Below are 17551 nucleotides of genomic sequence, written 5' to 3' on the forward strand. Positions count from 1 at the left end.
GAAAACTGAGGAAGACAGAGGTTAAGTGACTTGCCTTAAGTGACACTGACACAGTTAGTGTCTGAGGTCAGATTTGAAATCAGATATTCTTGACTCCAAGCCTGAATTTTTTAAAAAAATGTTTTGATAACTGTTTGCCCAACATAATTGGCTTCCTTTGTAATCCTATGCATTTAATTTATTCATTAAAACATTATTCTGAAGATAGGGTCCATAGGCTTCATCAGATTCTAGGATAAAAAAAAAAAGGTTAAGATCCCTCCTGCCCTAAAGGCTGTCTACCTAACAGATATTGAAATCTGTACAACAGACATTCTTCATCTTCTTGGTTTTTCCTGTAAGATGGTCAGATCAAACTCTTTAGAATGGTCACAAATCTCTTACAGAAGACAGCAATATTACAGAGCTTAAAGCAAACAGCAAGTCATCCACAAACAGGAGAGTCTGGAGACAGTAGCTAACCTTGGTCACATAGAATCCCTTTTCAACTTGGACTCTGCCCTGGATCTCCTCTGTAATGGTGGCAAACAACTTTGGCAAATATACATCTCCTGTTTTATGCCTTGCCTAATATTTATTATTGGAGGGTCATCTAACAAGGCTGTCTCTGTTGTTCTATCTTTAAATGAATCTGTAATCTTTTTGATGTATGAATGTGAACCGTCATGGAAGGGCGTATTTAAGGTAGCATTTTTCTCTGCTGATTCAATGCCTTTTACATAACCAACAATGAGCAGAGTAGGATCTTATGTTGTCTTCTTCTTTCAGGCAATTGTGTGATGGTAAGACGTGGTCGTAGAACTTTTTAATGATCTCTTTGTCACCCCTTAATATTAATAGTGTGAGATTTTTTTCATGCTTTTGGTATTTTCCCTTCCTTCAGATACCTTGGTCCCTCACACTAACATATGAATAAAATTGGTAAGTGATATGTTCACATTACTTCCTGGCCATCTTCACACCATGCTGTTATCTGCTTTGGTCATTATCTCCATCTTCCATTCCTAATCCCTTTGTAACTTTGCACTCTATGCTGTGATGTCCAGAACCAGACACTCCCCAGCCATCTCTTCTCTATGCTGCCTCTCTTCTGGCTATCATCCTTATCTCTCACCCTCACCAGAACCTTGGACCCTGCCCTTGGCCTTCATGACACTCCTTGGCCATCTCCATACCAGAAGCTCCTTCCACCCCACCCAACCTCAGCTTTTATACCTTTCCTAGTTTCCTTTAATGTTTTTCTCCCTCCTGTAGAACATCAGCATTTTGAGGACAAATACTGGCTTGCCTCAACACAGACAACAGTTTTAATGCCAGAGTTCCTTACTCCAAATTAAGCTGTCCAAACCCAGTAAACCTTTTGAAGCTTTTGCATCTACAATTAGCTACCTTTACACCTGGGGCCTAATGGGACAGGAGACACAAGTAATGCTTGCTGGGAGGGTTTTTCCCCTCTGTTGTGGATCCCTTCCCCTGACTCACAGGTTTTTTCCAAATACAAAAGGTTTTTCAGTCACACTTATGCAGGTTCCTCACTCTTCTCAGGTACTTAGAAAACTGTGTATGTGCCCACTCAGGTATGTTGTGTGCGAGAGGACAGTAACCTTAAGAAATTAAGAGGAGATGGCTAGGTGGCACAGTGAATAGTGCACTGGCCCTGGAGTCAGGAGGACCTGAGTTCAAATTTGGCCTCAGACACCTAACACTGACTAGCTTCGTGACCTTGGGCAAGTCACTTAACTCCAATTGCCCTGCCCTCCCCCCTCCAAAAAGCAAAGAAAGAAAAAAGAGAAGAAATTAAAAAGAGGAAGAGAGTGGTGCTGAATAATTATTGAGTGATTTAGTATGACAATATTTGCTAACTTCTTGTCAACACAGCAGGGCCAGATGGTTTTATTTCTAGTTCACTATTTCAATAGCATAGAATTCTATTCTCTGGCAATAGTTTGTGGGATACTTTTCTAGACTCTGACTTAGAGCATAAGGAATGGTAGCAAGGAAAACTATTCAACTCTTAAGTCCTCCATTTGAAGGGGTAACTTTAGCACAGAAGTTCGGGGAAGGCAATTTGAGAAGGCTCCCCATCTTGTTTGCAGAGCTGTAGATCCTGCCTCCTGATAAGACAGGGTCACATTGCAGGAGGAGCCCTGTGAGTTTGCAACCAAAGGTCCTAAAATAGCAGCAGCAGCAGCAGCAGCAGCAGTTGGAGTTCTCTGCTGCCCACCACATCTCCAGTGTGGAGTTTTCCCAGAAAGATGTTAAAGTGACTTTGGTGGCAGGCATTTTTAGCACTGATAGATAAAACATTTACTAAGCGATTACTAGGTGCCAGGCATTGTGCTAAGAGCTGATAGAAATATAAGCAAGTGACAATCCCTGCCTCACCCTTTCCAAAAGGAATTTACATTCTAATGTAATGGGGGAAAGAGAGTACATAAAAGGGGAGCTGGAAGTGGGGTGGGGGGCACACCATTCTAAATATATAATCCTATAAATCCAGGAAATAGAATTAATTATAATTTTGTAATTAATATTATATCAATGTAATAATAAAATTATGAAATTACATAACTATATCATTATATACTTAATAATATAATTTTCATTAGCCACTAGTTTTAACTTTGACTTCTTTTCCCAGTCAGCTTTTTTTTTTTTTGCTTTTTAGAGGGCAATTGAGGTTAAGTGACTGAGTCTGGATTTGAACTCAGGACCTCCTGACACCAGGGCCAGTGCTTTACTCACTGCACCACCTAGCCGCCCTCAGCTTCTTTTTTTTTTTGCAAGGAGAGGTTAAGGCAAGACTGGGCAGCGAGGAGCAAAGGCCAAGGAACCTGAAAATCTATATAGCAAATATTTAGTGTCCACATGTTCATCCTTCAAGTATTCATGATTTGATGTGTGTGGGAACTTCTTTGACTGTTGCAGATGGCAATCCTCCTATAAATGAGTGGGGTGACTAGTTATATGAGGCTTGTTGTCTTTGTTCAGTAGTTTCAGTTGTGTCTGACTCCTCATGATGCCACTGGGGGTTTTCTTGGCAAAGATACTGAAGTGCTATCACTTAACCCCAATTTCCCTACCACCTTCCCCAAAAAAAAAAAGATACTGAAATGCTATCACTTAACCCCAATTGCCCTACCTTCCTCCCTCCAAAAAAAAAAAGATACTGAAGTGCTTTGCCATTTCCTTCTCCAGTTCATTTAACAGAGAAGGAAACTAAGGCAAAGAGAATTAAGTGACTTGCCAGGGTCACACAGCTGGTAAGTGTCTGAGGACAGATTTGAACTGAGGAAGATGAATTTTTCCTGTCTCCAGTCTATTGTGCCACTTAGCTGCCTAATAATTATTCACTATCATTTATAGCTTTCTATAGAGCTTTTAAGGTATGCAAAGTGCTTTACTGATATGATCCCATTTTATTCTCGACCACCTTGGGAGGCAGGTACTATTATTATTGCCATTTTACAGATGAGGAAAGGGAGGCAAGCAGAATTTAAGTTCCCAAGGTCACACAGCTTCTAAGTGTCCAAAGTCAGTTTTGACGTCAGGTCTTCCTGACTCCAGGTCCAGTTCTCTATCCACTGAGCCACCTAGCTGTCTCTAGTATTTACCCTCTTTATGTCTGTTTCCTCTGCTGTTAAACTGACATAGTACTTCTTGTCCTACCTGACAAGTTTACTATGTGCGGTGAAAAAGGACAGAAGAAAAAAATGAGACAATAGATATGACAATATACAGCACAGTGAAGTTAAAATAACAGCTACCATTTATGTGGTACAAGTCCCTTACACTCATGACAACACTCTAAGGTAGACAATACAGGTATTATTCTTCCCATTTTACAGAGGAAGAAACTGATCCTCAGGGAGATTGGAATTGTTTGCCTGTGGTCTCAGAGCCAGTAAGTATCTCAGATGGGATCTGAGTTAAAATCTTTCTTAAATCTTCCTTACATGCCCCTCTATCACAACCTCATCACTTTCAATGATAACTATCAGTTTGCAATGTAAATTCAAATACAAAGGACAACAATCCAAACAACAGGCCTTATACCTTGTGGAAACTGAGCTACAGAGTTTTGATTGTCCAGGAAGGAGCTAGATTTCTACCTCCTCTTCCATGAAGCCCGACAACTACTGGGGCAGGTTACCTTAAGCTACTTGAGGAAAGAGACCTTGCCTCTTGGTGCAGCTTGGTATCTTGAATAGAGCATAGTACAAAGAAAACACCTGATGTCTTCACTAAATAAAACCATGCAACCCCCAAAGATTCACAAGTCAGACTTGGCCTTGTGATAAATTACTGCCTATTTTCCCTCATAAATGGAAATTTTTACTCCTGCTAAAAAAAACCCTGTTACTTTTTTTTTCTTAAACTATAGCAAGGGTGGATGGACTTGGAAACTTTTAGGTGAAGCATTGCTGAACTATGCATTACATGGAGAGATTCTATGGAGGAGAGGGAATGGAGAGTGGTTGTCATTGGGAGGTGATAATGATGTAAATAAAGAAGGGAGGAAAAGCTTCAAAATAGTTTGTAAAATGGGATATGATGGGATTGAAGGAGAGGCTACAGAGAGGAAATCGATTTTTGAGGATGGAGTTATTTTGAATATGGAGGGTGAATTCTCAGGTTAGGCAGGGCTGTGTCAGGATGGAATTGGTATCAAGTATGTTACAATGAAAACCTTTTGGTTCCAATTACAGCCTATTGAACAGAGTTGTGCTTTATACTTCAATAAATGTAAATGTATCAGTCACTAGGTATTCCTTTGTAAATACTGACGTTTCTGTTGATCATTTCCTCCTGGATACTATCTCCTCTGCTTCCTTTGCACAACCTTCATCCGTGTCATATCCCCTAATGGTTCTGTCCCAGAAAGGCTTTTTCCCCCTCTATCTCACTTGGTGATCTCATCAGTTCCCATGGGTTCAATTATTATCTCTATGCAGATGATTCCCAGATCTTTATATTCAATATGAATCTCTTTGAAGAGCTACAGTCCCTAATTGTCAACTGCCTTTTGGAAATATGGCCCCGGATGTTATGCAGGCATCACAAACTCTCCCCCACCTCCCCCTTATCCTCAGCTCCTCAACTAAACTCACCCCACATAGTTAACCTGTTGTCAGATATTCGTCTTTTCTACCTTCACAATCTTCCTCAAATTCATCCCTTCTTTCTACTCACACAACCACCAGCCTAATACAAAATCTTATAACCTCCTCCCTGTACTACCATAATAGTTTTCTCATTGGTCTTTTTTTTGGTTTGCTTTTTTGAGGGGGGAAGGCAGGACAATTGAGGTTAAGTGACTTGCCCAAGGTCACACAGTTAGTGTTAAGTGTCTAAGGCTGGATTTAAACTCAGGTCCTCCTGACTCCAGGGCTGGTGCTCTATTCACTGCACCACCTAGCAACCCCCCGGAGGTCTTTTTTAAAAATGTTCCTTTGTTGCTAGTGCCTTCCGCTCTGAGATTACCTCCCATCTACTATGAATATACTTTGCATGCACATGACTGTTTACAGTCTCTTTCCTCTATTAGAATGTGAGCTCCCTGGGATACAAATGAGTTTTGTTTTTAATCTTTCCTTAAACCCCCAATTCTTAGTACACTGCCTGGCACAAAGTAAGTTCTTACTTGACTCTCCCACCAAAGTTGTATTTAGGAATAAATGCTATTCCTATGTCCTGTAGTAGTCTGAATGTAAATCAAATAGGTCAAATTGGGAAGGTACATGAATGCAATTATGACATTATGAAGGAATTTAAAAACAGAACATAATTACATCTTGGAAACTTAAAATAAAAGCGATTGTGTGTATTTCTGAAATCTCTCCTAGTTTATCAGGGAAGGTATCTGAGATCCAATTTACCTCATCTTATTGTAAAAATCTCACTGGTTTTACTTATAGGCACAGCAATGTCAGTAGAGAGCTAATAAACTTGAGATTCTCAATATAGTCATCTTAACTCCTTCCTTAATACCACTATAATTTTTAGTGTTCACTCAAAACAGCCAGGAGCTGATCCTACAGGTTTTCCCACCATGCTAGGAAAAAAATGAAATTCTGGCCAAGTCAGGCCTGTGAAACTGTATTCTTGGCAACTAACATCAGAGTATTAAAAATCATCTTGCATTTGACAGGAATGACCACAGCTTATCTATAATCACCCAACCAATACATAGAGAACAAATATCAGGTCTCCAACAATGCCCCACATCTAGGTGAGTGGCTGGTTTCCAGTGATATGGCAGGAACCCAAGTGTGGGGCTGATAAAGTAATTTACAACCTAGAAATACTTGCATGGGAAGTAGTGAGTATGCTCTCCATCCCTGGCCAGTGCCTTCCAAATGTGTGACAGTCACCAGAAGACTAGAGAGAGAGAGCATTGGTGGCTCAGGGGAAGCTAATAACATTAGCGGCCAAGTTTCTGGTCAAACAATCAAGTATTTGGCTCTATACCCTCCCTCAAGTGAAATGTAGCCCAGATTACCTACAACTCTTTATACATATAAAAAGGACACTACCATCTTAACTGTCCAAACCCTGACCAGGCAAGGTTTTACTGAAACCTCATTTGGCCTTAGATCATATCCTTAGAAATAAGTAGACTTTATCCAATGATCAAGCACTGTTCTGTAAAACTCAGAACTCTTGAAACTAACTGTAGTGTCAGAAAGGGACACTAAATAAAGTAAAAGGATTTATGACAACTGTTATTTTCAATGAGCTATGGCACTATGTTGACTAGGCACTGGTGGTACAAATACAGTGATGGTACAAATATAAAACTAAAACTAATCCTGTCTTACTGCAGTGGTACAAAATATAAACCAATAAGAATGTATAAATTTGAAATAGAGTCTGACTGCAGACTGAAACAAACACTTGCTCTCTTTCTTTTTTTGTTTTGTTTCCTTTCTCATTGTTCACTCCATTGGTTATAATCCTTTACAATCTGACTAATGTTTAATGTAAAGGTATTTGTAGATCCTATATTTGATCACATGCCACCATGGGAGGATAGGGGGGAGGAGAGGGAGGGAAAATTTGAAACTCAAAGGACTGTGGAACTGAATGTTGTGAACTAAAACTAAATAAATTAATTTTTAAAAAAGAATATATAAATTTACTTGAGAGGGTAGGAACCAACAAGAGGATAGGGCAGTGGTAGGGAACCTTCAGCCTTGAGGCCACATGTGGCCTTCTAGGTCCCTGAGTGAGGCATTTTGACTGAGTCCAAGTTTTACAGAACAAATCCTTTTATTAAAGGGATTTATTCCATAACTTTTGGATTCAGTCAAAGGGCCAGACTCAAGGACCTAGAAAGCCACATGTGGCCTTGAGGCTGCAGGTTCCCCACCCCTGGGGATAGGAGGTAGCCCATGACCTGAGCCTTGAAAGAAACCAGGGATTCTAGTTGGTAGAGGTGAAGTATTGCAGACACAGGGACAGTCTGTGCAAAGGCAGAGGGTGAGAGATGGAATGCCAAGTTCAAGAAATCATAGGTCAGTTCGGCTGAAATGTAAATGAAGGGGTAGAATCTTACACTAGAAACCTAACAAAAAGATTCAGTTAACATGACCAAATAATTTTGTGCATGTGTGTGTGGTAAAGCTGACAGCAATTTTATCACTGTCTGATTATTCCTTCATATTTGAAGTCCTATGTGCAATCCTGGTTGTTTTACCTCAAGACATAATGGAATTAGAAAAGAACAATTAAAATAAACAGATGCCATTATTGTCATGCTTTACAATTTCAAAGTACTTGCATACATGCACTTCATTTTATTCTCACAAGGCTTTTTAAAGTGTTATTCCTATTTTAGAGAAGAGTAAACTGAGACCCCAAAATGCCAAGTGACTTAAAAACACAAACCTACTAAATAGTAGAGCATTTTTTAAAATTTTTTTTTAAAGCAATCGGAGTTAAGTAACTTGCTCAAGGTTACACGGCCAGTTATTTCTGGGTGTGGTGCTAAGTATCTGAGCCCGGATTTGATCGCAGGTCATCCCGACTCTGGGGCCGGTGCTCTTACTCGCTGTGCTACCTGGCCACCCCGTAGAGCAATTTTTTAAAGACTTTTTAAAAAAAAAAAAAGACTGAAATGACAAAAGAATGAAGAAAAGTGAACAAAGTGGATAAATCAATGAAGGATATGGACAGGACAAAATTAATTCCCAGGACTCTAAAACTGAGGGGACAGGAACTCTCTGAAATGAAGCACATTTTCAGAATTAGTCAATAAATGCATAGAGCTGGGATAGCTTTTTTTCCAAAATCAGATTGCTCTGACTGGACAGAAGATGATAGCTTAAGCATCAGTCTATAAATTACATAGTGAAAACACACCTGTGTAAAATCAACTCACAAGTGAGTCATTAAGTTTATTAAGGAGAAGTTATGTATGTTAAACACATTTTTTTTGCAAATTTTACAACTTGTAAATACCCAGGGGTCAAGGTACACCCAGTTGGCATTACAGGTAGAAAACTAGGAAGAAAACTGCATGAAGTGACAACAGGCAAGCAGACTGGCCTGCAGTCCTAAGTATGGAAAAAGCTAGATATATCTATCACAGAAAACAAGGACTTGACTAGGATAGGTCAGACTATTTTTTCCCCCAAAAAATCAAACTATTCAGAGTTGAAAGTGGATGGTTGTTATTTATTCCTCTCACAAAACTAAGTAGTACAGCTATATTCTAATCCAAATTTGCTGTGTGATTTATAAAGTATTATGTATTCTTACTGTATTAAATGGAAAAAATTTTGAGCTGTAAATAAAAAGCAATATAGATGCAACAAAGAAGATTACTTTGTCAATATGCTAAAACATTAAGCACTATAACATTTACTTGCAAGATGATGACTATTTGATCAAGTAGCAACTATAGGTTCAACTAGGGGCAGTTAGGTGGCACAATGGTTAGGATTCTGGGCATGGCATCAGGAAGACCTGGGCTCACATTTGGCTTCAGACACTGTGTGACCCTGGACAAGTCACAACCTGTTTACCTCAGTTTCTTCATCTGTAAAATGTAGATAATAGTAACACCTACCCTTAGTACAGTTCCTGGCACTTGGTAAGTACTACATAAAGGTTAGATTATAAAGATGATGTCACTTCTTTGCTAAATAAGTGCCAGTGACTCCCTACAGCCTCTACCATAAAATACAGGCATCTCTGTCATTCAAAGCCCTTCACAATTTGGCTGCAGCCTCCCTTTCCAGGCTTACTCCACATGACTGCTTCACATTCAAATTGCACTACTCACTGTTCTCCCAATGACATTCCATTTTCCTCCTCTGGGCATTTGTCCAGGTTGTCCCTCTTGCCTTTTTGAAAATCACTGTCCTCAGTCGGCCTCACTCAAGTGCTATCTCCTGCACGAGAGCTGATCTGATCTTCCCAGTTGTTAGCGCCCTTCTTCACCCTCCAGAAACTGATTTATATATAAATTGTATTTGCTGATCTAGGCATATTTTTCCCCTAATAGAATATAAGCTCCATGGGGACAAGGACTATTTTGTTTTTGTATCCCAACTCTTAGAATACCACAGCAGCTTAAAAAAAAACAAACCCAAACCACCTGTTAAAAATGAATAAGGAACTGAGCAAAGGAAGAAATCTCAAGCTCCTCTTCCTCCTTTTTTCATTTGTCTGCAGTGCTTTAAGGTTTTTAAAGCAGTTTCTTTACAACAAATCAATAGTGAAAGTGATCTCCATTTCCCGAGAAACTGAGGTTCAGAGAGAGGAGGTGAGCTGGATGTGTCAAAGGTGATACAGTTTCAAGTAGAACTGGGATTCAAACCCAGGATTCTTGTGTTTCCAGATCCAGTATATTTTTTTTTCTGCCATGCTGCTCTTCCACATTGTTATTGATCATTAGCCTTACAATAAGAATTTACCAATCCAAACCTTTAAAAAAAATTTCTGCCTTTCCAGGAGTATTTTAATATTATGTCAGGATAAATAAAAATCAAACATTTTTAAAAATTCATTTAATTTTTTTTGGTAATACTAAAAGTCACCCGCAAGTTTCATATTTATAACAAATTACAATAATTCTTCATAAATAACCATGAATTTATACAAAGGAATACAACATTGAGCAGATCTGGAAAGCTTCAGAGGATTTCACCTGGCCTCTTTGGTTGCTCTGCATCATAGGCTATGGGAACAGAGAGCTATAGGTCCTGTGCCTACTGGAAATTGCAGAGCAGCTACGTCATTTCTCCAAAGAGAATTATTTATTCAAATATGTTCTATAGAAAATGATTAATTTTTAAAAAAATAAACTTTGAAAATGCAAGCCTGCATTCCCCTATAGATGCAGAATCTACACTATACTAACAGAATTAGGTGCTGGCTACCTCCAGGGCATAGCTTTTCATGCTGATTTTCAACGTTGAGGTATTTCCTTTAAAAAGAAGGGGGGAAAAAGTTAGTTTAAGTATAATTGTTTTAGGTCATCTGAATTGTTTCTGCAGAGGAACAAAGCTCCATTAACTCACCGTGTTCAGGTTCTGAATGAATGATCTATAGTTCCTTAAGACTGGTCAGGACTACGGTATTCCTCTTGGGACTTTCGGTGAAAGTATGTACAGATCTTCCTCATGGAACCAGGTGTAGTTGCAACCTAAAGTGGCAAACATCAAAGTCTAATTGTTGTTTGTACAATGCTTTTTATTCTCACGAAGTTAAGAAAAAGCAAATTCAAGATGCTGATATCGATGTGGTCATTTATTCTGTCAGTATTCAGTATTAAATTACCTTGAAACCATTATCTCTTGTAGCTATACTTTTATTTGCCAGTAAAACATAAGGCTGGTTTGTCAAAACATTTGCAAAATGTTTTATGTCTATTCACATTTGATCCACATTAACCACCCTGTGATATTTACAAATGTCTGATTTCCTGAAGCTGCTTGATTTCCCCTTCCCCTTCATTATACTGCCCAAAATTCCATCAAAGAACAAATCATTATCACAAGTATCTTAAGAAAAAAAAGCAAATACTTCAGAGAGGCTTATGGGACTGACTATTGGCTCATGATATAATCTAATTAGATTGCCTTGTGGCCAGGAAAGGGAGAGGAAGCTATTCCCCATCTTGTACCACATGGCCTTCTGCTGACAGATTTCAGGCTAATACTATTAATTTTATAATTAAGCACAGTCTAATGGCTAGAGCACTATACTTTGAGTTAGGAGGAATCCAGGTGTGAATCTCACCTCACTTACTGGGGTGTAACCCTGGGTAAGTTACCTTAACTGTCCTAAACGTTTCCTACTTAACAAAATAAGGATGAGAGAATTTGTACAAAATGTTTTACAAACCTTAAAGCCCTACATATCAGCTGTTGTCATTATTTTATTATGTTATGAGTTAAGTAGGATTTTGTGGGCAACCCAAAGAACCAAAGTATTGTTTCTCTGGGAAACTGCATCCCAAGTCCCAACCATCAAACATTTTTTAGAACTCTACCCATTTATAAACTGGATATTGACCTTCCCTGAGCATGTGGGAAAGGAAATATCCACAAGTTAGGCTAATCACACAGAGTCAACTTGACACTAATCAAGTATCAAGTATGCTAATCAAGTTCTAGTTAACGCTTCCTTTTATCTCTCACTTGAATTTATCTTCTTGAATTTTTGCTCATAATCACCTTTGCTTCACTTAGTTTTACTACTTGGGGTAAAGACCAAAACTACTGGTTAAGGTATTATTGATGGTTTTATTTTAGTTCTTGTGCCTTCTTACAGCAATTATGGACATCTAAGAGTTAATTGTTAAGTTGTTTGTACTTAGTTCTATTACAGACTGGCTACAGGTATATACATGTATATCTATACATACACATATTCACATATATTTATATGTAAAGCACTTGGCAAACCTTAAAGTACTATATAAATGCTAATTTTTATTATTGTGGAGTCAAGTCTCTTTGGGCTTGAAAGACTGTAGGGTCCTTATAAACTACTCAAGTGGGTTAAAAGTTTCTCTGGAAAGGCAGCTGCCAACGGCAAAGCCTGATCACCAAAACTTCTCTAGGGAGAATTGGGAGCAGATGGGGTTCTGTGCTTCCTACAATCCCTTACCCTATAACATGGCATGTAAAAATTTCAGGCTGTGATGAAACACACCTGACATTCTTCAGTAAGCAAGTCTCTCCAAAGGACTGCACTAATGTTTTACACTTAATGAATTGGCTTTCTTTTGCTCATTCTGACCCAGTTACCAAGTAGCTGGATGCTACTGGTGTGACAAGGTAGGCAGAGGATAGCATTTCCTTTTATTTCAGCAACAGAATACCTAACTTCTGAAGTTTTATAAGATGACAAGATTTCTGGTCAGTATTTCAGTTTATTTGTTAGAAGATATTGAAAAATGTGTATTACATTTCAAAGTATTTAAGTTTCTACAGGGCAGGGATTATGGCAAATATTCACTCTGCAAGGTGCTCAGCAATCTATTAAAATAAATTCCTTTGTATCCTGTTCCTAGGGCACAAGACCTCAATGTAGTTTTTAATAGCTGTTGAAATTCAATTCTTATCCTGGATTGCCAATAAATCCCCTGCCAGTTATCTTAAGGTTGTAATCCCCTAAATTACAAGGGATAGCAATAACTGTGGAAAATAGTTCAACAAAGGAGTTAAATGGGCTCTCTTCCCTTTAGGGATCTGGATCCCCAAAAGATTTGTACGCAGCACCATTTAAACTTAGAAAACCTGTTGAAGGCTTTTTACCACCTTGAACCAAGATGCCTGATGGACTTACTGGAGAGGTCTTTCCATCTTGTCTCTTAGTCTGAGAAGATGAACCACTGGAAGGACTCCGGTTCCCACCTTTTTCAGTCCTCCATTTTGCCCCCATAGCCAACAGCCAGTTTTTCCTCTCGGGGGAACTATTCTCTTTGTCTACCACTGCAGGCCCTCCTCCACAAGGTTTGAAACAAAGAGGTGGTGATCCAAAGTCTGCTGGAGTACAGTCACTGGAAGGAGACGATGGAGCTGGAGTATTCTCACTGGCCTTTTCCATTTCATTTAATTTGGTGAGTCCCAGAAGGTCATTACTAATGGTCTCCTGGTTCCCTGACAGGCAGCACAGATCCAGATGAGATCTTTTAGCCTTCCCCTCCAGCTCTGTGACACAGCTGCAGCCCTTTAAACAGTTCTTATCTGTGTTTTCCAGACAGCTTGAATCCAGCCTCCTCTTAGCTTTATTTCTAGAGAGGGCTGCTGTTTCAGGGTTGGCCATTGCTTGGGACAGAGTCTGACTCACAGGAGTGAGGGCTTTCCTGGGAGATGGAATCAGGATTTCAGAGACAGGTGGTATGCTGGATGGGGATGAAGAGGGTGTCTTGTTCACCCAGTTTTGAAACAAAATCTTGGAAGATGAAGGTAGCTTGGGGGAAATGGAAGATGAAGAGTCCTTTTGACTGGTCTGAGTCTGGGCCTTGGTAGGAGGAGTTTTCACAGAGGATGTAGGGGTGTTAGAGGAGAGAGGAAGATCCCCAGCATAATTTGGAGCACAAGATGCCGACCAGGGAGAAGAAACAAGTGGACTGTTCTTTTCTCTAGGAGCTTTGGCAGGAGTCATCTGGTTGCTAGTCATTGCTGCAGAGGAAGAGACAGTCAAGAGAAGTCAGACATTAAAACCAGAAACATTTTCTGGATGTTGCTAAGTTATTTTTTCCATTCCTTAGCACTTAAAAGAGCAATATGGGAATGGGTTTCTATCAGCTGTTCTAATGAAAGACTGAGTAGGTAAAGAGGTTGTCACTAACAATTGATATCAGATTTCCTGTTTTCCAGTTATCCATGCTTATGCCCACATTAGACTAGGTAACCAAGAACTGCCTAAGATCAAAACATTCAATCATTACAGTGTATTACTTGGGGAGGAAGAAGTTAAAATGTTCCCTGCTCTACTCCACTACCAACACTTCCAGACCCTCCCTTTGTCATCATCACTCAGCAACCTTTTGTCGTTTTCTATTCACTCCATTTATCTTTATATGTTGGCATAGATCTGCATTGCTGTGACCTACCAGCTTCTGGTCACCCTCCTTTTCTCTTAAGCATTTCAGTACCTGACTCACTGTCTTATCTCCCCCAACCCTTATTTCATACTTGGGAACTTCAACATACACTGTGACCTATGCATTAATCAACCTCCTCAATTCCCATGACCTACTGCTTTACTCCATCCCAGCCACCCACGGAGTCATACTTTAAGTTCTTAGCATTACCTGTAACTCCATGATTCTGAACTCTGAAATCAGGCTCTGATCATAATCTCTTGCCTTTCTACCTCCCCCTCTATTTTACTGCTTCTAAACCTTCCTCACTATGACCTTTACTTTCTCCATTATTTCCTATTCTCCCAGTTCTGCTCTAGTGTCATGTTACTCCTTTCACAGTCTTATTAATCAGTTCAAGTAACTGAAGAGAACTCTAGACTAGGAATCAGAAAAACCTAGGTTAAATCCATATTAAACATCTACTACTAGTTGTGTGACCCATGGTAAGTCACTTACCCATCCAGTTTGTTTCTCAGATGGTAAAATAGGGAATTCATAGTTATTGTGAGGTTCAAAAGAGTTAATGTATACCAGGTGCTTTGCAAAACTTAAAATGCTATATGTAAGTGCTTATTATACAAAATACTCCTGCCTCCAGTTCCTTGCCACTCTGTCCTATAGTCATGCATACCTTGTCAACACTCAATCCTGGCTCACCACTTTCTTTACTCTCAAGCTACTGAATATGTCACTGGAAAGAATAGTAATGATGAAGATAGCTAACACATAAAGTATTTTAAATTTTACAAGGTTCTTTACATTACATCTATCAATTTAGAATTACCCTGTAAGAAATTAAAAACTAGGTCCACTAAAAGTTCACATTATTTAATCTTAACTAAGTCCTCACTATTGCATATACACACTTTTTAATTCTTCTTTGATCGATTTTTATCCTTCCCCCATTACCTATTAAAAACCTTTCCTTCTCTAGGTACCCTAATGCCACTCCAGCCACCCCTCTCAACAGATGCCTTTGTCTACTTTGCAGGGGTAAACAGGACACCCATCAAGAACTCCTTGTGTTCCCACTAAGAACTTCAAAATTCTCCCTACATCTTGCCCTTCTTTACTCTTCTCTCTAAAGAAGTGACAAGTCCAAGTCACTTCTTCATGACAAGGCCAACATCTCTGCTTATGTCCTTGATATTGTGCTAAATAAAGCAAGCGAGACCCCTAAGTACAAATTGAAAGTGGACTTTATTAGCACACGACTGCTCGGGGCAAGACCCAAATCAAGCAGCCCGGAACAAGGGTAGAGCACTGGTATATAAAGGTAAAAGGAATCACAAAACTTGCAAAAGCTGGAACTTACAGAAGCTAAAATCAGCAATTGGCTAATATCGGTTGCATAGCCATATAAGGATTGACAGTTTTGTTCCTCGGGACAGGGTGGATATGGAAAGTACCTAGGGTGGGAAATTTTGGCATGTGGGTCTTTCTTGGCGGGCCCTTCTGCCATTAAGTTCTCTTCTGTGAAGGAGGAAAACAAAATGGCTGGCAAGGCTCTGAGATAGCAACAATGTTGTAACCTGTATTTTAAGTACAACATTCCCCACTTCTTATGTGAGTATATCAAACCCTTGACACAGTGTGGACCACAATATCATACTGATCAAAGGGGCCATCCTCAAGCAGCTGGTAGAGGGGATCCCTGACAATAAGTAACTTGACAGAGTTAATGTGGTATTTGACAAATTGGAGAAAGCGATTAATCAGGCATGCCTAAAATGAGAGCAAGGGTGAGAAGGATTAGGGGACCGGCCAGGACAGACACTAAAGTAGCAAGCCAAGGGGATGTTCAAAAGTGACTGGTACCAGTTTTTGGCATTTTCCCTTTCCCTCTGTCAGTCTGCCAAATTTTTACAGACCAAACTTAAACTTTCCTGCACCATGCTGGAGGTGTTCACATATAAGCAACAGGATTCTCTGAGGAAACGCAGAGGCCCCCCTGCCAGAGGAATAGCAGATCTAGGCCCCTGTGGTTTTGGAGGGTCATTTCCACAAGGGAATCAACCTGCCTCTCCAGGATGGAGATGGAGTGCTCTAGCTGGGAGAGATCAATGTCCACCTGTGCACTAAGTTCCCAGTAGTTGGCGTCCCCCTTAATTAGGATGGTTGCCCCACCAGTCTTAGACCCACAAAGATGGGGATGAGGAGGGAGGCTGTAAGCCTTTGATTGAAAGTTTGGACTTCCCTTGGGGCAAAATAGTTCCATCCCTCCTCACTGGAGAGGAGGGAGACCTGGGCACTTATTGCTACCAGGATACAGAGGGTGACATTCCAAGGCTTCTGGGATAGGAACACTGGCTGCAGCACACCTGGTGAGACCATCGAGACAGGCCCACCAGGCTCCTGGTGGGGGAGGAAAGTAATCAGAACTAGAGGGTTGAACTTGAAGGGTAGAGCCACAAATAGGGCTATAAGGAGAATCAGATAAGACAGTGTCCTTAGTTGTTAGGCAGATACCGGAACCTTGGACATCTCCCAAAGTGAGCCTCGGCTGGCTCCAGTCACAGTTGTTGGATTTTGTTTCAGGTTGGATAGTGGTGTTAACTGACACTCCGACATAGTAGGGGGCTGAGGAGTCATACATAACCAACATTCTGTAGCCAAATCAGGACAAGAAGAGTTTATTATTCCATAGACTGCCTGGAGAAGCCCCATAACAAATGGACTGGGGGGCTCTGTGCTCAGGGAAAAGCCACCCACATTTGGAGTGGGTTGAGGGTTAGGAGCTTGGTGCTCATGCTTGGGTTGGGGAGACACATAAGGGGACAGAACAAGGGAACCCAAAGGGCCCACAGGGAGAGAGGGTGTGGCCCTGTGTCAGGTATGTCAGGTTAAGTATGGTCTAGCCTCAGGTGGTAATATGAACTGGCCCTGGGGCCTTCTCCAGGCCGTACGGGATCCTACAAGGGCTAAACAAGTGTGAGGGAAAGACCAAAAGTTGTGGGTAGGTTGTAGGACAGTAAGGTGGACATGGTTAGGGTCCTTCTCATAATCGTTGGAGGGAGAGATGAAGTTCCTGTAAGGGTTATGGGATTTAAAGATCTTCCATGCCCCGTTGGACTTGCTGACGTAGCAGGAAGGGGCGGAGCAAGAGGAAGCGGAAGCCAAGCTAGCGTCCCTTCGGTGGCTGGCGGTGGTGGTGACGGCGGCAGCAGCAGAGGCAGTGGCAGCGCGAAGCCCTTTTTGAGTTAGAACTGCTAAGGACTTTCTGCTAAGGACTCCTGCTGAGGACTGCCAGGGGCCGGAGCTGCTGGGAGCGCTCTTCCAGGACGCTGGGTGGTTGCTGTGAGTGGGGAGAGGAGGACCTTTGCCTGAGGTAGCCTGTTCTGTTTTAAAGGCTTGAAAATGTGGGTGCTTTCTACTTTATCTACCTGTGCCAATGTCATAACTACTCTGATGGCTTTCACTTTCTGGTTTTGGGACTCAGTC

At 40.6% G+C, this 17551-nt stretch overlaps 1 protein-coding gene across 2 annotated transcripts in view; it reads right to left on the reverse strand.

Moving 5' to 3' along the window:
- Positions 1-10001: 10001 nt before the first annotated feature.
- The window catches only part of DTL (denticleless E3 ubiquitin protein ligase homolog), a 46203-nt gene continuing 38653 nt past the window's right edge, over positions 10002-17551 (reverse strand). For both annotated transcript variants that reach the window (XM_069108759.1, XM_069108758.1), the window contains exons 14-16: positions 12805-13643; positions 10530-10654; positions 10002-10435 (exon numbers count right to left, since the gene is read on the reverse strand). In XM_069108759.1, the coding sequence (XP_068964860.1) occupies positions 10565-10654; positions 12805-13643 (929 nt within the window). In that variant the 3' untranslated portion in view covers positions 10002-10435; positions 10530-10564. The remainder of the gene's footprint in view (positions 10436-10529; positions 10655-12804; positions 13644-17551) is intronic.

The sequence above is a fragment of the Petaurus breviceps genome, unplaced genomic scaffold (assembly GCF_028583685.1).
Source record: "Petaurus breviceps papuanus isolate PSGF00001 unplaced genomic scaffold, PetGlider_PUasm1.0 90434, whole genome shotgun sequence".
NCBI lineage: Eukaryota > Metazoa > Chordata > Mammalia > Diprotodontia > Petauridae > Petaurus > Petaurus breviceps.